A 22,614-nucleotide genomic window follows, 5' to 3' on the forward strand; every position below is an offset into this window, starting at 1 on the left:
GTCTAACTAATCACTTTTATCTTTATGACTAGGGATTTCTGTGTACCATTTGATATTATTACCTACTCTAAGGTTATAGAGATATGTTACTATGCTATTTGTTGGAATCTATATTAGTTTTCCACTCACTTTTAAATCCATAAGCGCTGACCCCAGAATTAACTTTTTATGGTGTGAAATATTTGTCAAGTTTATTTTTCTTATTTCTATGTGGAAATCCAATGTTTCCAAGACCATTTATTGAAAAGACAGCCTTTTCCCAGAGTTCTGCAGGGACACCTTTTTCATAAATCAGGTATATATAAATGAATAGATCTGTTTCTAAATTCTGTTCTAATCTTTGTGCCAGTAAAGCATGTCTAATTACTGTAGCTTTATAATAAATCTTGACAGCCAGTAGAGCAACTACTGCCATTTTTTTTTTAAAACCTCAGGACTGTGTTGGCTATTATAGGGCCTTTGCATTTCCATATACATATATCTTAGAAAGAACCTACCAAATTCCAGGAAGAAATCTTTTACAATGTTAATTTCAACTGTATTAAATATGTAAATAAATTTGGTGAGAAGTCATAATCTTTATAATACTGAGCGTTCTAACCTATGGATATAGTTATCTCTCCATTTGTTCTTTAGTTATTTTTCATAATATTTCATAATATTTCAACAGTTTGATCATGTTTTAAAGAGATTTTTTACTCATTTCTTCGAAGTTTTTATTTTAATCTCAGTTAACACACAGTGTTGTATTAGTTTCATGGGTACAATATCATGATTTGACAACTCCACATGTCACCTGGGGTTCATTTCATCACAAGTGTGCTCCTTAATCTCCATCACCTATTTCACGCATCCTCTTTGGTAACCATCTGTTATCTCTATAATTAAGAGTCTGTTTCTTTCTTTAACTCATTTCCTCTCTCTTTTATTCCCTTTGCTCATTTGTTTGTTTCTTAATTTCACATAATAGTGAAATTATATGGTATTTGTCTATGATTGACTTATTTCACTTAGCATTATATTCCATCCATGTTGTTGCAAATGGAAAGATTTCATTTTTTTTATGTGGGAATAATATTCCACTATATATATATGCTATATATATATACACATATATGTATATATATGCACATATACATACACACAAATATAACATAGTAATATATTATACATCATATAGAAAATATATATTATAAATTTCATATATATATATATATATCATCTTCCTTATCCATTCATCAATCAATGGACACTTCTTGAGCAGTTTCCTTATCTTGGTTGTTGTACATAATGCTGCTATAAACACACGGGGTGCATGTATCACTCTGAATTAGCATTTTTATATTTATTGGTTAAATACCTAGTACTGCAATTACTGTTTTTCCACAGAGGCAGCACCAGTTTGCATTCCTATCAACAATGCAAGAGGATTCCTTTTTCTCACATTCCCATCAACACCTGTTCTTTCTGATGTTGTTGATTTTAGCCATTCTGATAGGTATGAGTGGTATCACATTGTAGTTTTGATCCTCATTTCCCTGACGACAAGTGATGATAAGCATATTTTCATGTGTCTGTTGGCTATCTGGATGTCTTTAGAGAAATGCCCGTTCATGTCTTCTGCCCATTTTTAAATTGGATTATTTGTTTCTTCAGTGTTGCATTTTATAAGTTCTTTATGTATTTTGTATACTAACCCTTTATGGGATATATCATTTGCAAATATATTCTCCCATTCCACAGGTGATTTTTAGTTTTGTTGATTATTTCCTTTGCGTGCAGAAGTTTTTTTTTTTTTTTTTTTTTTTAAAGATTTTGTTTATTTATTTATTTGACACAGAAAGAGAGAGAGAGGGAACACAAGCAGGGGGAGTGGGAGGGAGAAGCAGGCTTCCTGCCAAACAGGAAGCCCAATGCGGGGCTTGATCTGGGATCATGACCTGACCTGACCAAAGGCAGACGCTTAACAGCTGAGCCACCCAGGTGCTCCTGTGTGCAGAAGCTTTTTATTTTGATGTAGTCCTAATGGTTTATTTTTGGTATTACTTCCCTTGCTTCAAGGGACTTAGCTAGAAAAAAGTTGCTATGGCCGATGTCAGAGAAGTGATTTCTCTTCCAGGATTTTTATGGTTTCAGGTATTAAATTTAGGTTTTTAATCTATTTTCAATTTATTTTTGGTGTAAGAGAGTGGTCTGGTTTCATTCTTTTGAGTGTAGCTGACCAGTTTTTCCAACAGCATCTACTGAAGAGACAGACTGTTTTTTTCTCCATTGAATATTCTTTCATGCTTTGTTGAAGAGTAATTGACCTTATAATTATAGACTTATTTCTGGGTTTTTATTGATTTATGTGTCTATTTTTGTGCCAGTACCGTACTATTTTGATCACTAAAGCTTTGTAATATAACATGAAGTCCAGAATTGTGATGCCCCCTGCTTTGCTTTTCAAGACTGCTTTGGCTCTTCATGGTTTTTTGTGGCTCCATATAAATTTGAGTATTTTTTGTTCTAGTTCTATCAAAAAAAAAAAAAAAAGCTGTTGGTATTCTGACAGGGATTTCAGTGAATGCACAGATTGCTTTGAGTCAACATCTTAACAATATTAATTTTTCTAATCCATGAGCATAGAATATCTTTCCATTTCTTTGTGTTATCTTCAATTCCTTTCATCAGTGTTTTACAGTTTTCACAATACAGGTCTCTCATCTCTTGGTTAGGTTTATTCCTACGTACTTTATTATTTTTGATGCAGTTGTAAATGGGACTGTTTTCCTCATTTCTCTTTCTGCTGCTTCATTATTGGTGTATAGAAATGCAACAGATTTCTGCATATTAATTTTATATCTTGTGACTTTACTGAATACGTTTTTTGGTGGAGTCTAGGGTTTTCTATATAGAGTATTACATCATCTGCAAATAGTGTAAGTTTTACTTCTTTCTTACCAATTTGGATGCCTTTTATTTCTTTTAGTTGTCTGATTGCTGTGGCTAGGACTTCCAGTACTATATTGAATAGAAGTGGTGAGAGTGGACATCCTTGTCTTATTCCTGATCTTGTATGAAAAGCTCTGTTTTGCTCTACTGAGAATTACATTAGCTATGGGTCTTCTGTATATGGCGTTAATGATGTTGAGGTATGTTCCCTCTATTCCTATCTTATTGAGGGTTTTTATCTTGAATAGATGTTGTACTTTGTCAAATGCTTTTTCTGTATCTATTGAAATGATCATGTGGTTCTTATTCTTTCTCTTACTTATGTGATATATCATACTGATCAATTTGTGAATACTAAACCACCCTTGCCACCCAGGAATAAACCCCACTTTATCCTGGGCAACAATCTTTTTAATGTATTATTGGATTCAATTTCCATTATTTTGTTGAAGATTTTTGAATCTATGTTCATCAGAGATATTGGCCTGTAGTTCTCTTTTTTGGTGGGGTCTTTATCTGATTTTGGCATCAGGGTAATTCTGGCCTCATAGCAAGAGTTGGGAAGCTTTCCTTCCTCCTCTATCTTCCGGAATAGTTTGAAAATAATAGGTATTAACTCTTCATTAAATGTTTGGTAGAATTCTCCTCAGAAGCCATCTAGTCCTGGACTTTTGTTTGGTGGGAGTTTTTTTGATTACTGATTTAATTTCTTTTCTGGTTATCAGTCTATTAAAATTTTTCTATTTCTTCTTGTTTCCATTTTGGTAGGCTATATGTTTCTAGGAATTTATCTATTTCTTCTAGGTTGGCCAATTTGTTGATATATAGTTTTTCATAATATTCTTTTATAATTTTTTGTATTTCTATGGTTTTTGTTGTTATTTCTCCTCTCTCACTTGTAATTTTATTTACTTGAATCCGTTCTCTTTTTTGCTTGATAAGCCTGGTTATAGGTTTATCAATTTTATTGATTTTTCAAAGAACCAGCTCCTGGTTTCATTGATCTGTTTGTTTTAAGTTTCTAGATCATTTATTTCAGCTCTAATATTTATTATTTCCTTCCCTCTTCTGGTTTTAGGCTTTATCTATTGTTCCTTTTCCAGCTCTTTTAAGTGTTAAGTTGTTTAGTTGAGATTTTTCTTTCTTCCCTAGGTAAGCTTGTATTGCTATAAGCTTTTCTCTTAGGATTGCTTTTGCTTCATTCCAAAGGTTTTGAACCATTGTGTTTTCATTTTAATTTCTTTCCATGTACTTTTTGATTTCTTCTTTTATTTCCTGGCCCATCTATCCGTTGTCTATTAACATGTTATTTAATCTCCATGTATTTGTGTACTTTTAAGATTTTTTTTTTTTTTTTGGTTTGTGGTTGACTTTTAGTTTCATAGCATCATAGCCAGAAAAGATATGACTTTAATCTTTTTCAGTGTTTTGTGGCCTAATATGTGATCTATTCTGGAGAATGCTCCATGTGCACTCGAAAAGAATGTGTATTGTGCTGTTTTAGGATGGAATGTTCTGAATACATCTGTTAAACCCATCTGGTCCAGTGTGTCATTCAAAGCCACTGTTTCAATTGACTTTCAACTTAGATGACCTATTGATGTAAGTGGAGGTATTAAAATCCCCTACTGTAATTATATTCTTACAGTTCCTTTATTAACTGTTTTATGTATTTGGGTGCTCTCACATTGGGTGCATAAGTATTTATGATTGTTATCTCTTGTTGGATTGTCTCCTTTTTTATTGTATAGGGCCCTTCTTTGTCTCTTGTTAAAATCTTGATTTAAAGTCTATTTTCTCCAGTATAAGTACGGCTACTTAGGGTTTCCTTTGACACTCATTTGCAGGATAAATGTATCTCCATTTCCTCACTTCCATCTTCAGGTGTTTTTAGGACTGAAATGAGTCTCTTCTAAATAGCCAATAGATGAGTCTCTCTTTTAAAAATCTATTTTGTCACTATTTTGTCATTCTATGTCTATTGCCTGGAGTGTTTAGTCCATTTAAATTTAAGTAATTACTGACAGATATGTATTTATTGCCATTTTATTACCTATTTTGTGTTTTTTTCTGAAGATTTTCTCTGATCCTTTCTTGTCTTATCTGTTTAATGGTATTCCAGTTTTCTTTAGCGATATATTCGGATCTCTTTCTTTTTATTCTTTACATATTTATTAGTGATTTTTGATTTGTGGTTACCATTTGGTTTGTATATAATTTCTTTTACATATTATGTCATCTGTGTCAAGTTGATGGTCATTTTAGTTTGAATCCATTCTTTCTTTACTCCTCTCCTCCTGATGTTTTAAGTATTTAGTGGCATATTTTACATCGTGTGTGTGTGTGTGTGTGTGTGTGTGTCCTTGACTGATATTTTACAAAAATATTCATTTTTGCCACTTTTGTGTTTCCTTAGTACTGTCACTGTTGGTCTTTCCTTTCCACTCAAAGAGTCCCCTTTAATATTTCTTCCAGGGCTGGTTTAGTGGTCATGAACTCCTTTAGTTTTTGTTTGTCTGGGGAACTCTTTATTTCTCCTTCTATTCTGAATGATAACATTTCTGCATAGATTATTCTCAGCTGTGGGTTTTTCCCATTTAGCACTTTGAATTTATCACGCGACTCCCTTCTGGCTTGGTAAGTTTCTGCTGAAAAATCTGCTGATAGTCTAATGGGGTTTCCCTTGTATGTAACTATCTTTTTTCTTGTGGCTTTTAAATTATTTCTTTATCACTATATTTTGCCATTTTAATTATATGTCTTAGTGTGGATCTGCTTTTGTTGTTTCTGGGAGTTCTCTGTGCCTCTTGGATCTGGATATCTGTTTCCTTTCCCAGATTAGGGAAGTTTTCAGATATTTTCTCTTCAAATATATTTTCTGCCTCCTTTTCTTTCTCTTCTTCTGGGACTCCTAAAATGCTAATGTTATTACATTTGATAAAGTCATTGAGCTCCCTAAATCTAAATTCCTTTTGCATAATTTTTTTTCTCTTTGTTCAGCTTGATTATTTTCTATTATTCTGTCTTTAAGGTCTTGTTCCTCTGCTTCTTCCAGCCTGCTGTTCATTCTACCAAGCATGTTCCTAATCTCATTTATTGCACTCTTCATCTCTGACTGGTTCTTTTTTCTGTTGTGTCTTCCACTCTTTTCTCAGGTCCAGCAAGTAGCATTATGATCATTGCTTTAAATTTAATCAGCCATGATATTTATATCTGTTTCACTTAGATCTCTGGCCATGGCCTTGTCCTTATCTTTCATTTGGGACAAATTTTTCTGTCTTCTCATTTGTCTAAGTCTCTGTGCCTATTTTTCTTTTTTAAGGAAGTCAGCTATGTCTCCTGTTCTTGAGGGTAATGGGCTTACAAAGTGGGGGTCCTATAGTGCCCTGCCATGTAGTGTCCCTAGTTCTCTAGGGCCTAGTACTTCCAGAAGTATCTCCAGTGTGTGCTACGTGTGCTCTGCTGTTTTGTTCTAGCCATTTTATCTTTCAGGCCAGTCATCTATAGAGGTTTTCTTTGCCTGTTATAGGCAGTGTATGGTCCCTGGCCTGAATGTGGTGCATTTTAACCAGGTGTGCTCTAGTGTGCTTGGGAGGTAAGACCTGTCAGCAATGTCACCAGAACTGAGATGTCACAAAACTCTTTGGTTGGGAGATGTAGTATGAATAGGGGTTTTGGCTGGGGTTCTATGCAGAGGGCCCACAGCACTGGGACTGGGGCAACCTAGGCTGCAAGGAGGGGCTCACTAGCGCATGGGGGGTAGGGCTTGGTTTAAGTAAGCTGGAAAACCAGTGTCCTTGCTTCTCACAGGTGGCCCTGTTCTTATGCTGAGGGGCAACAGAGGGAAATGGCACTTGACAGTTTCTTTATTCCCAGTGGGGTCTCTCCAAGGATGCTGCCTTTCTGGGACAACAAATAACCTCCTCACTGTGTGCCCCAGGCAATTTTCAGATTGCTGTTTCCAGGCTGTATGTCTTCAAGCTGTCAGCCCTACCTTTTTTCCAAAGAGCAGCACCAATGTCCCAGGCTTCTCATTGAACCAAACTTACTGATCTTTAGAAGTCTATGCTTTAAGCCCTTTTCCTTGCAAAAACATAAAATTTGGCCCCTCTCAGTTTCCAAGCCAATTGCTATGGGATTTATTTTCCCTATACACTCCCCTGTGTGTTAATTTGTCTCTCATCCTTCTCTTCCATGACGTTTCCCTCCCCACTACACGGGTCAGCAACCATTTTTCTTCCAAACTGCATCTTTGCATTTCCTACTTTCTCCGACAAGGCCTCTTCTCTACCTTTATTTGTGGAGTTTGTTCTGCCAGACATCAGGTTGATTTCTGGGGTATTTAGGATGATTTGATAGTTATCTTGTTGTATTTCTTAGACAAGGTGAGCCTAGGGTCTTCTTAATCTGCTGCCACATTCCCACAGTCTATTCATTTTTTAGGATTGCTTTTTCTTACTTTTTAATGTATTTTGCAATTGCATATAGTTTCTTATTTGCTAGTGCCTAAAAATATATTTGATAGCCATTTCTCTAAAATTTTTCCCAAATTCATCTATTAATTTGAATAATTTTCCAATAGATTCTTTGGATTTTTTTCATTAATTCATTAGTTATATTTATTAATATAAACTAATTTTCTAATTGATCTATTAATTTCTTTCAAGTCCTTATGCCTTTTATTTCTTTTTCTTTCCTTCCTCCATTGATTATTTGTGGCAGAATGTTAAATAATAAGCATATCTAACTCATTTTCAACTTCAAAAGGAAATTTTCAACATTTTACTATCAAATGTGAAGCCTGCTGTAGAAGTCTGTATCAATAACTTTTACTTCACCTTTAATTTTGCTATATAATATTATAGGTTGGCTGTAATTTTTCTTTCAGCACTATAAAAACATCATTCCATTCTCTTTTGGCTTCTACTGCACTGGATTGGAATGACTTATCTATATCTCAGTATGATCTTCCGAATAAGGCCAGAGGCAGTTTAGATTTTAAACTAATTATATACAATAAGATTCATTTAAAATACCATAAGATACATTATGACAAAATTGATAGCCTGCTTTTTGGCCTGTTTACCTGTATGCAAGGGGACAAAAAAATCTTCATTAAGAAAATGAAACTATACTATTGCTATTAGCTTATTGCTACTTTTTGTAAGTGTATGCAACCAACAGAACTGCAAAATGTGAGATCCCGATTCTCTAGATCTGGGTAATAATTGCAGAGGGATCTGTGATTCATTTTCCCATTTTCTCTTCTTATGGCTCAGTATGAACTTTATTTTTAGTCTAGAAAAGTAGGGATAGAGAGCCAAACAAAATAAATAATAAACACAACTCTTAAAGTATTGGAGAAAGTTAAGTTTCAAGTTCTACACACTGTCTACTTACAATTATGTGAAATGCCATCAGATGCATCACTCTACACCAAGTGTTTATAGGGTGTGCATATTCTAAACAGTTCTATTAACTAACTAAATGAGCTAATGTTCATTTCTGACTTGATGATTTGGATCCTGATAAAACTCCAGAATCTGCTGCTATTCCAGAACATCCATTAAGCTTTCTTTGGGAAAGTGACATACCATCGATATAAATTAAGTGTATGTTTTCTAGACTTTCATTTGTACAATTTCCTGAGAGGAATGCTACTGGTTACCTACCTGATGAACAATTATACTGTAACAAAGATAAAATCTTAAGAATGACTTAATTTTTTACAGTTTTTCACAAAGCTACAATATTTGTAAATTCTATAATATGTGAATTCAGGAGTCACATTGCTTGGGTTTGTATTGTGTTCTATTTTTCACTATCTGTCTGTCTCACTTTCTTCATCTGTAAAATGGGCTTTATAGTAATTCTTATCTCAGAGCATTGTTTTAAGAATTAATAACATATTCCATGGCACATATTAAGTGCATTAATATGTTTTAATATTAATGATTGATAAATACTAAGCAATAGTGAGTAGCTATTTTTCCATATACTTCCTGCCATAAAAGCATTTTAAAATTGTGCACGTGAATATATTTTCTGGCTAGGGTAGTACTGAATACAAGTTTCTTTAAATACACTGTGTGAGGGAAAGGACACAAACTTTAAGCACACAGTACATACATTCTGGCATATATTGTGAAGTGTTCAATGGCAAAGGAAAAGTACTCAAATATGTTTCGTATTTTATTAAGTACTCGGGGTTATGGTTGTTTTGCCAAATTACTCATTACATTTATAGGTGTTCTTTAATAACCTTGAAAACCTAAATGGCATTTAAAAGGCTTAGATTTAAAATGCACCCTCAATTTCAAAAATCAGATAAACTGCCACTCTATTTAATTTAAATTACTGTGAAATTACAGTTTCAACTTTACTTTTTAATAAGAAATCTGATGAATATCAGAGTTTCACATATAGTTTTAAAACAACATTTATAAAATTACATAAAATGAAAGAATTTCACTTCTTACCTTTGATCCAGAAGAAATCCAATGGAGGTTAATGTCAGGATAATAAAGCAAACCCTCAGAAGGAGTGTGACCTGTGACAGTGCCTGTCAAGGAAACAAAAAGACCAATAAATTCTTTAGGAGAGTTCTTAAAAAGAATATCAGAATTTAAAGCTGTTAAGAAAACTAGCCTCCAGTTTTATTTTATATTACACCATTTGTCACTCACACTTTTCAAGAAGGGTAAATAAATACATAGAGGACATTTTGGTTTTTCTAATGTCATTTAATTATCTCGCTGGACACTTGGAGAATGAATTAGACACTTTCAAAGAGATATTTTGCTTAAAGTGTTCTTTCTAAAAATTCTCCTTTATAGTTTTGACTTTCATAATTCTTTGAAACACCTATGTCCCCACATATGGAGAAATCACTTACATTTTTATGAATAAATAGCACATTCCAATAGCTATTTTTAATATTACCAATTCTTTGTGGTTTCAAACCCAAAGCTGTTTTTAATACAGAAAGTATTTAAAGGAGAATGTGTTTATGAGTGCAAACACACAAATGGAACATACTGTACAAATACATACTCATATTTGGTGAAATCTATAGATTCATATGTACATGTCAAAAGTTATCTTTTGAATTATTGTAACAGGACAACATATCTTTTTTTTTTTTGAGAAAAAAAATTTTTTTTTTTTAAAGATTTTATTTATTTATCTGACAGAGAGAGATCACAGGTAGGCAGAGAGGCAGGCATAGAGAGAGAGAGGGAAGCAGGCTCCCCGCTGAGCAGAAAGCCCGATGTGGGGCTCGATCCCAGGACCCCTGAGACCATGACCTGAGCTGAAGGCAGAGGCTTAACCCACTGAGCCACCCACGCGCCCCCAGGACAACATATCTTTAACATAATTATAAATTATGCATTTTGTTTACATGTCAAAATTTAATAATCATGTTTACTGACCAGCTACTCTTTTATAGCTTCCATGTTACATGTTTCATATACTTCAATTCTTTTTATAGTCCTTACAACCTTACAGATAAGGTATCATTATATCTGCTTCATATATGAAAAAATAAACCAGGAATGAAAGGATTAAGCAACTTTTCCATCATCACACAGAAATAAATGATGCCTCTGAAAATCAAAATACACCTTCCTGACCTCAAAATGTGACAATGGTGGATAAATCTGAGCAACAAACATAGAGCAGAAAGGGGCAGAGATCAAAGCCGAGGTTGCATAGCTACTATATAGGGTCAGTTGAACACTGTTTTAGTTTAAAAGTGGATCAGTAAAGCAAGAAGTTGGATACGTATTCCCCTGATTCCCCTACAGAAAGAGTGTTCTCATTAAGTGTGATATAACAAAGTGGCTAAAATACATGATGCAAACACTCTTTCTCTTTGCTTGTAATAAAATAACAAGAGGTGATTTCAACTCACTATTAACTAATATATACACCTACAAAAATTGCGTCTGTCCAAAGTTATAAACAATAAGCAAAAGCTACCGATTGCAACTGCTGCTCACATCCAGCACCCCAGCTCCACAGCTCCTTATAAATCAACCCGGACCTCATGGCCAACTTAGAACTTACAACACCTCCCTATTCACCATCATATGACTTAACTACAAGGATTTAAAACAAAGTAACAGTTTAGTAGACGAGTATTGATGAGTAATGAAAAATATGAATAAAAAAGTATCAGAATGTTAGAGATATAAGGACCGAGCTAGATATCATATATAAGAGGGAAAGCTCAGTGGACACCAGAATGTTTTAGTGGAATGCTATTTGGGTATGTGGAATTCAGCAGTGGCTGCTTTGGGACAGTTCAGCAAAAGTACCAGAAAAATGTTTCTTGGTGGTGAAGTAACTAGGTGTGCTTGAGCAGATTAACGGTTGCTTAAGGGAAACATTTTGTCTTTTAAGAAAAATGCTGCTTTCACCACTATTGCTTCATTTTGATTTCTTAGGAGAAAATGCATATGAAAGAAAGAATGACATGTGCTCAAAAACTACTGCATGATTTCAAATGTTCTGCAAGAATATAGGATTTGGAATTATGCACCAATATATGAGCCATGTAACCGTAGGCGATTTATTTGGCATTTCCAAGGCTCTTTCATGTGTTTAGTATATTTGAAATAAAATGAGTTTGGCAGCAATTATAATAAGGTACTGAGAAGAGTGCTTGGCACAAAATCAACCAACAGTTACGATAGGAATGTCATTGTTACTATTTCCAGGCTATAATGATTCTTCAAATGGTACTTAGGTTAACCTTAATAAATTACAATTAAAAAAAAAACACAAATAAGGGGTCCATTAACTCTTTCCAATATCACTGGGAATTCAGAGATAGGATAAAATATATTTTTGAGTTTTGGTTAGGGACTTTATGATCTCTTAACCAAAAAAAAAGGAAGAAAGAAGGAAAGAAAGAAAGAAAAGAAAGAAAGAAAGAAAGAAAGAGAAAGAAAGAAAGAAAAAGAAAGAAAGAAAGAAAGAAAAGAAAGAGGAAAAGGAACTCTTCTTTGTGCAAATTGCTTCCTGGTTCCTGGAGTCAGAGTGAAAACCAACTTAATATGTCTATCTAGCTACCTAGTCAATGCCTCTACCTAGCTAAAAGGCATTTGAAACTTATCACACATCTAAAACTATTTATTTCCTTCCTCCACACTACACATTTCCAGGTTTCTTCTTCTTAGAATGGCACATCTACTTCTTCAGTTACTGGGGCAAAAAAATCCCCCCCCCCCAAAAAAAAAAACAACAAAAAACAAGCAAAACAAACAAAATTGTGAATCCTCCCTGACTCTTCCTCTCACTGTCTACTTCTAATACATGAGAAATAAAATGTTGGCACTCTACTTCAAGTACATCCAAAATAAAGGTATTTGTTACAAACAGTTGTTTTGTGAACAAAAAAACTTGTTCCAACTCAACATGATCTCCACCACAACTGAAATATTCTCTCTCTCTCTCTTTTTTTTAAGACGTTATTTATTTATTTGACAGACTGAGAGAGTTCACAAGTAGGCAGAGAGGCAGACAGAGAGAGAGAGGGGGAAGCAGGCTCTCTGCTAAGCAGAGAGCCCAATGCGGGGCTTGATCCCAGGACCCTGAGATCAGGACCTGAGCCGAAAGGCAGAGGCCCAACCCAGTGAGCCACACAGATGCCCTGAAATACTCTCTTAACTCGTGTCTCCACTTCTAAAATTGCATGTCTACCTATCATGGCCTTCCACCCACAGTTTCACAGCCAGAATGCTGACTCTTTTTAAGACATACATCATATATCACATCATTATTATGTCTAAATCTTCCAGGACCTTCAAATTCTACTTAGAATAAAACTTGAAGTCCTTATTCTGGCCCATACTTAACATACCCCACTATCATACTGCCCCATTAGTAATCTCTCTTTCTTATCACAAATTTTGATCTTCCTTGAACATGACAAGCATCCTTCCCATTCAAGTCTGTTTTACCTACTGTTCCTTCCATTGGGGCAACTTCCCCCAGGGATCTTTATGGGTCATTCCTTCATTTCATTCAGGTACTATTCAAATGCACATCCTTGTCTGTCATATGTAAAACATTACTTTTACATAGCTAACTATAACCTTATTCTATTATCTTGTTCTCCATATATCACTTCTATGCAATTATGCATTTACCCACTTATCACTTCTATACAATTGTACATTTGTTTGAGCACTCTCTTTCTGTTCAGTCTGTCCCTCCCTCTAAATCCCCCACTAGGATGTAAGCCCCATTAGAGGTTATATTTTGTTACTTACTGTTACATCTCAAACATCTAGAACATTGTCTGGTGCATAGTTAGTACTCAATATGTTTTTGTTTAAAGATTGATCAATTAAATGAATATTTTATATCTGTGTTTAAATACCCATGCCCTTAATATTAATAATTTATATTAATTGGTTTATCTATAATCTAATATTATAACAAATATTTAATTTACTATCAATATTTAGTTCTTTAAAATTAAAAATAAATTCTATTAAGCAAGTTAATGATTTAATATTAATAATTTAATATTCACATACCAAAGGTTTCAAAATGTTATATGTGTTAAATATTAAACCTTTTAATATTTAATTCTTTAAAGAACAGGATTGTTTTAAAAATGTTTGAGTTTAAAAGAGGCTAAGATTACCATAAGGAGGAATTCAATATAGACCACATACGTGACTTTACAGAGTCCATTTCTCTATGTAACTTCTAAGGTTTTCCATAGACCATTCTTGGATAAGATAATTAAAGCATGTAATCAATTAGTCATATCTAATTTCTACACATTCTCAATATTTATTGAACATGTGCTAGGCACTATGGTAAGTATGAGTTTAAGAGAGTGGGTAAGAAAGACAAAATCCCTGCCCTACAAAAAATACTACTTTAATCCCTGATGATGTGTCCATAGGCCAGCAACACTACAATAAAAAAGAAAAAACCATAAAAAAAGGATGTATAGACTTTGACCATTATAAATACTTTGACTCCTGTGTTTTAAACAATCCATGAAATGACTTAAAGCTTATTAGTATTTTTATAACAAATAAAATTTTATTTTTCCTTGGGTTAAGCTCCATTTCATACCATCCACTGCTGGTAAATCTTTCATGTAAAATACTGCTGTCCTAAACCATAAGAGACTCTTAATGTCACAAAACAAAGTGAGGGGGGCCAGGGGAAGAGGGATAGGGAGAGGGTGGTGGGGTTATGGACATTGGGGAGGCTATGTGCTATGGTGAGTGCTGTGAAGTGTGTAAACCTGGCGATTCACAGACCTGTACCCCTGGGGCTAATAATACATTATATGTTTATAAAATATTTAAAAAATATTAAAAAAATAAATCAATGGGTAGCAAATAAAAAAAAAATACTGCTGTCCTAAAGTGCTAAAATGGCATTATTCTGAATTAACATTTGAATGCATTTTAAGTCTTTATCACAAAATAAAATATGATGAAGGCTATAACGATGCAAAGCTTTATCAAGCAAGGAATTATTTTTCCTTTTTAAAAATGATCTTTCGGGACGCCTGGGTGGCTCAGTGGGTTAAAGCTTCTGCCTTTGGCTCAGGTCATGATCCCAGTGTCCTGGGATCAAGCCCCGCATCGTGCTCTCTGCTCAGCAGGGAGTCTGCTTCCTCCTCTCTCTCTCTCTCTGCCTGACTCTCTGCCTACTTGTGATCTGTCAAATAAATAAATAAAATCTTTAAAAAAAATTAAAAAAAAATGATCTTTCAAATCAGCAGTTCAGTTGCCCTTTTTTCCATAGAAGTTCCCCAGTGCAGGATTCACTATCCAAATTTGGATGCCTGAAGAACTCCACCTCTGTGCAATTTCCTTTTAAGTAGATGGGGAAAAAGAAAACAAAAAACAAAAAACAAAAACCTCAGGAAGCAACACTAACAACATACGAACTCGAGAATTACATGTTCATTGCAAAGTGCTTAAACAATCAATGAGCTCATGGGAGTCCTTCCTTTGCTCACAGATATAAAAAAGAAAGCCTTTTTCTTCTTTAAAAAAAAAAAAATATATATATATATATATATATATATAATTTATTTATTTATTTGACAGAGAGAGAGAGAGAGAGAATAAGTAGCATAAGTAGCAGAGCGGCAGGCAGAGGAAGAGGGAGAACCAGTCTCTCTGCTGAGCAGGGAGCCCAATGTGGGACTCAATCCCAGGACCCTGGGATCATGAACTGAGCCAAAGGCAGCCTCTTAACTGACCAAGCTATCCAGGCACCCTTCCTTTTCTTCTTGAATGGGGATATCATCCTCTTCACCATTTTGGAGAAACTCTGTTGATCAACATAACTAATTTTCCTATTTCCCTACCTCAAAAATCTCACAAAGGGAAATGTCAGCTCCATACATAATGTCGTAAAATGATAGTATGCATCTATATAAACAATTTGTTTTTTTAAAAATGCTGTATGTTGGAGCACCTGGGTGGCACAATCGGTTAAGCACTTGGCTCTTGGTTTCAGCTCGGGTTGTGATCTCAGGGCCATGAGATCCAGCCCAAATTGGGCTCCATGCTCAGCACAGAATCTGCTTAAAACTCTCTCTCCCTCTCCCTCTGTCCCTGTCCCCACCTGCACTCTTGCTCTCTCCCTCTCTCAATAAATAAATAAATCTCAAAAAAAAAAAAAAACAACTTCATGTATTGTTGAAAATGCTTTGATAATATTTTCTATGTTTTTTTCCAAAGGACTTAGAAATGAAAATGTCTAGATTTTGCTATTATAGCAAGATAGATTTTGAGGAGTTTCTCTTACAGGTGTCTACGAAGAACTACTAAAGTCATTATGCTTAGTCAAAATGCTTATCTTCCCAAATGTCTTTAAAATGAGGTCAAAATCACCTTATACTTAAACCTTAGTGACTTCCAATGTGAAGGCAGTGGATCGGCTTTACTGTCCCACCTGCTAAGAGGCTGTGTCATCCCGCTGTTGCAGATGCCTTGAGCTGCTGGATTTATCATGTTAAAACCTAAGGCTTCAAGATTCTTCTCAGTATTATGACAGACACAGGAACAGAACCCCAGGGGATACTATAATACAACTTGTAATCTGTAATTTTTATATATGAATCTCAAAAATCTATCTTGACATAAGATCATGCTTAAAAAAAAAAAAAAACTGTCCAGGGGCACCTGGGTGGCTCAGTTGGTTAAGCAACTGCCTTCAGCTCAGGCCATGATCCTGGAGCCCTGGGATCCAGGCTCACATTGGGCTCCCTGTTTCTCCCGCTGGCCTCTCTCCCCTCATGCTCTTTCTCTCATTCTCTCTCTCTAATAAATAAATAAGAAAAATATTTTTAAAAAACTGTCCATATTGACTATATTCTTTTTTTTAAATTATCAGAACCCCTAGGTGGTTACTATTGAAGCATATAAAAAGGAATGTGATTAGAATGAACATTTTCTAGAATTCCAAACAAATAAGAAGCAAAGGAATTAAATATATAAAAGGAGAAGATATATTGGCTAAAAAAGAATAGCGACTATATTGCTCAGAAACATCAAACTGGTATGAATTACTGCATTTTTACAAAAATTATAAGAAATAAAAGCAAAATTTTGCATTGTGAAAACTTTAACCAAATACTTAAAGAACAGTTAATTTACAGTTATACTTAAGCTATGATTCTACTCCATTAAAAAAATGAATGTGCTCCCAACAAGATAGAAAAACAATAGCTGGTCTACCCCCACTTGAAAAAAATACATATTTGACAAAAATTGTTTTCAAGACACTGGGCACAAGGCAACAAATATCAGTGATTCCCAGAAAATGGAATATAAATGACAGGACCTCTACTACTGCCCCAGCTTACTTCCTTGAGAGAGTTTCCCGCCACAGAACAGAGGGAACCCAGGGAGCCTGGTGGACTCCTTGAGTTGAAGAGATAGAGCTGGGATTTAGCAGAAACCAAAGAGGCTACTGTTTGCAAGACAAAAAACCAAGAAGGAGAGTGCTGCACAGAGAGAACTCCAGAAATCTGCAGAAAGTGCCCATCAAGTCCAGTACATCGGGTCATGCATATGAGAAAATTCTCAGAGGCCAGAGAAGGATTACAGCTTACAACGTGAGAGCTTACAAAGTGCAGGCTAGAGCGCACGTTCTCACCAGCCAGCCTAGATAACCTCATGGCTCACTTGGCACGGGGTAGAGAACACAGAAGATTCTTGCCTCAGTATCAGGTAATAATCAATCCAAGAGACAACAACCGCAGAACTCGAGGTCCAACAGCAGTTGCTGCTGGAAGATATCCATTTTGACACCATGTCTTTCTTGGATATTCAGTAAAACTATTTTCGGGGTCAATGAACCCACTCTAAATTATCAGTAGTCACTTCAAGATCTTACTGAAATCTGTACACCAACTTTTGCTATGTGAAACAAGTGAAAACATAAGCTGTGTATCTTTCAGTTATTTCTCAAAATACAGAAGAAAAGAGGAGGTGTTAAAAGACAGTCTCAAAAAGACAAACTTTCTTCTCATGAGGATTACTTTTTTTTTTAAGATCTTATTTATTTATTTGAGGGAGAAAGAGGGAGCATGAGTGGGAGGCTTCCAACTGAGCAGGAAGCCTTACTCTGGGCTCAATCCCAGTATCCTAAGATCATGACCTGAGCCAAAAGAGGACACTTAACCAACTGAGCCATCCAGCTGCCACTCTTTACAATTACTTTTAATGAGATTACTTTTAATGGGATTTAATGAGAAAATACAACTTCTCAGAACTGTGCATTTTGACTTTGAGTCTCCAAAGCTGAGTTCAAATATCTAATTTTTACATATTTTTCATCAATCAAAATAAGATGTTAATTCAAATTATAAGCAATTTTAGGGTTGTGTTTAGTATTATTATTAAAGGAGCTGCCTGATCGTGATCAGTTTGGGACAATACTAAAAACATGAAGATATGTTTAATTTCAGTTAATATTTCATTACTTATGTAAATGATACTTTTAATGTGCAATGTCCTACTTAATTATATTTCAATATAGCATACAGAACTTATATTTTTTTAGGGCACATGGGTGGCTCAGTTAGTTAAGTGTATACCTTCCGCTCAGGTCATTATCCCAGAGTGCTGGGATCAAGTCCCCCATTGGGCTCCCTGCTCAGCGGGGTGTTTTCTTCTTCCTCTCTCTCTGCCTCTCCCCTCAGTTGTGCTCACTCTCACACTCTCTCACAAATAAATAAAATCTTCTAAAAAATTATATTTTTCATTGGAACTCATGATAATCACTTTTCTGAGTTCCTAAAACCTATGCTTATAGACAGGTAGCTTTTTAAAATATCCTACAGTACACACTTACTCCATTTATTTCATGGCTTTTGGTTATAACTGATGCTCATTTTGGCTCACATTTCCTTTTTTCACATCACTTCGGTGACCACCTAAATACTTTAGGAAATTAACTTAAATCTCAATGGACTGCACTGGAAAAAAAAAACAAAACAGGAGACACTGGATATTGACTTGAGAGATTTCAGGTAAGACCTAAGCTAGATCTAATTTGTGCAAGTGACACTATGTTATTAGAGTACAATATATTGATTTTTTTTCAGGGCCTGTTAAAACACGTCAACATGAAAACATTAGTTACAAAATTGCAGTGCCCATTATATTTTACAGAATACAGCATACAGGGGTATTCAAAACTATAAAAATCTGTTTCCAAATTTATACTGGATATTATTCTCAGATGCCTCATTAACTTGAAACATATCATCAAATAATCTGTGTTGAAACTATCTGCAGTAACTTTACTACACATTCTATTATAAGACTGTAAAATACTCAAACTCTTTTGAGTGTGTCTGTTATTTAAAAGGACAGCATTGCCTTTACAGTTTTACTTTGGAAACATGCTAGTGTGTCCGTATTTTCATTTCAAACGTGTATTCATGATATCACCCCATGAACTGGACCCTGGCAGCTAAGGAATTGATTTCCCAAGCATTACTAAATCAAAATCAACATAGAAGTCTGTGGGTCATATCACTAAACTAAACACTATATATTTAAATGTATGCATTTCAAGTTTCTGTAAGAAGGGAATGTGCCTTTTACACCTTTGTGGTGGCCATCAACTTGCTTTTTTGACTCCCAAAGTTATTTATACAGAACTGGCACACATAAAACAAGTAAGTATTTATCTACTCTGGTATATGCATAAACAGAAAAGGCTGTGGGACCACAGCAGGGCTCCCAATTACAAGTCAGCCACAACTTTTCTATGTGATTATTGGCTACAGTGAATCTGGAAAAAAAATATTGCTGTTGGATGTTAATGTCTTCATATGCTTTTAAATATCCCTGAGACTGGAAAGGCACTACAGAATCTTACAAATAAGCAACCTTTTTTTCCTAGTTGCACAGCATGTTTTTAGCAAAGAAAAACATGTGTGGGAAACAAGCAAATACACCTTTCAAAATTAATTTGTGTCAGGAATGAAGCTGTCTCCAACTATAATTCCAGTTTGAAAAGGATTTCAACACTTGGTGTTTCTCTTTGTCAATATATCTATAGGAGTTTCTGTTTTGTATGGCAGCAGAAACATCTTGTGAAATCTTGCTATAAGTTGCATCCTTTAATAGACACTGTGTCTAGCTACATTTTTGCCCAAGAAGCATACATGCCTAGACTTTCAAATTTCTTGGTGAACTTAATGTTAAGGGTTTCTATTTCAAAACAAAAATGAATAAATTTCTAATTTTGTTTCTGTGAATTGGTGTAATTTATTTTGGTATTTTACTTAGTATAACTAAAAAAATTCAATAATGCAAACTGTACTCAACATTGATCCATCTATCAAGAGTTAGATATTTAGATAGATGAACTAATTTTTCTTCTGGTCTCATTCAACCATGGAAACTCTATGAATACACGCATATTTCGGTCATTATTTAGGTGAAAAAATTGAGACAACAAAGTAGTTTAACAAAGTAATCAGTGATAGGTTACTAATATAAGACCTGAGTTTTAGTCTAACCATTATGGTAGTTTGGTGTCTACACATGCATTGCTAAGAGTGATCTGGTTCATCTCACTGATATGAGGAATTTGAGAAACAAGACAGAGGATCATACAGGAAGGGAGGGAAAAATCAAACAAGACAAAACCAGAGAGAAAAACAAACCATCATAAGAGACTCTTAATCTCAGGAAACAAACTGAGGGTTGCTAGGGGCAGGGGGCGCGGGGAGTGGTAGGAGGGATAGGGAGGCTGGGTCGAGGACACTGGAGAGGGTATGTGCTATGATGAGTGTTGTGAATTGTGTAAGACTGATGAATCACAGACCTGTATCCCTGAAACAAGTAATACTTTGTATGTTAATTTTTTAAAAAGAGTGATTTAGTTCATGCTGTTTGAAGAAAGCTTTTCTCCTGAAATAAATTCTTTTTTTTTTTTTTAAGATTTTATTTATTTATCTGACAGAGAGAGAGATCACAAGGAGGCAGAAAGGCAGGCTAAGAGAGAAGGGAAATCAGGCTCCCTGCTGAGCAGAGAGCCCCTTTCGGGGCTCCATCCCAGGACCCTGGGATCATGACCTGAGCCAAAGCAGAAGCTTAACCACACTGAGCCACCCAGGCGCCCCACTCCTAAAATAAATTCTTAAGTTCAAATTTTGTCTCAATTTGAAGCTAAAGGCAAATGAACCCAGAACAACATGAAATTGGCTTCATTAATTGTAGTGCACATATGAAAGAGCAAACAATGAGGTGCTATGTTTCCTACCATCCTATTCTCAAGAATTTCTGGTTACACTGTAATCTATTTCTCACTTTCACTTCACAAAATGGGAACTAGGATTTAATTCATTGTTTTCTATTATAATCAGAAAAGTCTATTAAATATTTTACGGTAGTTTTTGTAAAAACATTGTCATTGGCCAGAGAGCACATATGAACTTGTCTGTCTTTCAAAACGGGGGTCACTACTTGTAACAATGTTTGCTTATTAATTTTAAATGCAAAATCCACAAATACTTATGAATAATGCCAATCAGTAAAACCTTTAAATAAGGTTAAAAATTAAAATGGGCTTTCTTAAATATATTATCTAGTAATGTTTTTAATAACTTTCTGTAAACCTATTTTATTTAGTAGGACACACTGTGCCACATACTACTGGCTGCCCAACCAGGAAATATCCCCCATTTCTTCTGTACTAGTACTATGCTGATTTTATCCAGGTATAAGGAAGAAATGTGTTCAGGGGGGAAGTGAACTCTTTATCCCCAGGGTATAAATTATGTTTGGTATAATTCATTCATGGTTAATTCATGAGATGGTGATAGTTATTGGTTCAATGTGGACATGTGAATTCATCTTGAATAATGAGACATGAAAGGACATTTGCTGGGAAATATTCTGGGCCTTTTTTTCCTCCTTCTTAAATAAAATGTAATTTGTAAGATTCTATAGAAGAAGTGAACTTGCTGCCTTTGGTCACAGTCTGAGGGTACAGCACTCTGAAGCTGCTGTCATTATTTTATGACAATGAAAGCCAAGAGAATGATAGAGAAGCCTTTCTGGAAGCTTACATGTTTGAACTCATAAACAAACCAATCCCAGAAACACTTGCCCCTGAATTTCCAGTTATTTAAGACACACTTAATTGGATATTCTGTTTCTTAGAGCAGAAGATATCTAATAGACACACATGCCATAGATAATTTAAGTAAGTGTATCCCGCAGGAAAGTTTACCTGTTCCTACGCATTTTGTAAGTGTTTAAAGAATATTTTTTTGAAAGCAAGTTGAAGTCACATATTTTTAGTAAGAAGGATTTATAAATATCTAAAATTTGTTATTTTTGTTTACTCAAATCTATTTCCCTTTTTCTATGTACTATCACCTAATTAATTTTCTTTTAAGCCATTCTTTTCTTCCTCTCTGATCGTGAGGATCCTGTGGAACTGACACTGTTCTCCCATTCATAGAGTGATGACATTGATTGATTCAGTGATATCCAGAACATTAGACTCTAACTCGGAACCTTCACTTCTGGGGTTCTTTGTTTGGCAGTATTTAAAACCAGAGTTGCTGGTAGCCATCTTCTACCACGAAAGCTGAAAGTCTGTTGGAGAATCTGAACTGAGAAAAGCATAGCTGCAGGAAAGAATGAGAAAGTTTCTGAAGACATTACTTGACTCATTGGATCAGCACTGCCTGAAGAAGAAATAGTCACAAACTCTTCAGTTATAGGAGTTAATAAATTTACCCTGGGCTGAATATCTCTCACATACAACCAGTGAGTCCTACCTAACACACTCAGTATTCTATTTCAAGTAGACTTCTTTCTTATAATTCACTATACAGGATTTATGGAATAACTGTAATTGTTCCAGTGGAATTACTATACTAGGATTATTAAAATGGTATGTAATTATTAAAAATGATGCTATAGGGTTTATATATTAAATTATTAAAAGTAACCCTATGGTAGATATATTTTTTCTTCATATATTGTTAATTAATGTCTGTAACTATGGAGTTTTCATGAATACCTATCTATAAATAGCACAGATTTATTCTTTAAAAAAGTTAATTTGTTTTGGTTGAATTCACTATCCACTAATCCCATTTGTATTCATTCAAATTTTTTTTAGATTCTTGCATCTTTTTTTTTTTTT

At 34.7% G+C, this 22,614-nt stretch overlaps 1 protein-coding gene across 1 annotated transcript in view; it reads right to left on the reverse strand.

Moving 5' to 3' along the window:
- AGMO (alkylglycerol monooxygenase) overlaps positions 1–22,614 on the reverse strand; it is a 204,718-nt gene that overhangs the window by 5,176 nt on the left and 176,928 nt on the right. Inside the window, exon 11 of the mRNA XM_080819132.1 lies at positions 9,414–9,496. Within this exon, the coding sequence (XP_080675258.1) occupies positions 9,414–9,496 (83 nt within the window). The remainder of the gene's footprint in view (positions 1–9,413; positions 9,497–22,614) is intronic.

Source organism: Martes martes, assembly GCF_963455335.1.
Source record: "Martes martes genome assembly, chromosome: 11".
In the NCBI taxonomy this organism is placed as follows: domain Eukaryota; kingdom Metazoa; phylum Chordata; class Mammalia; order Carnivora; family Mustelidae; genus Martes; species Martes martes.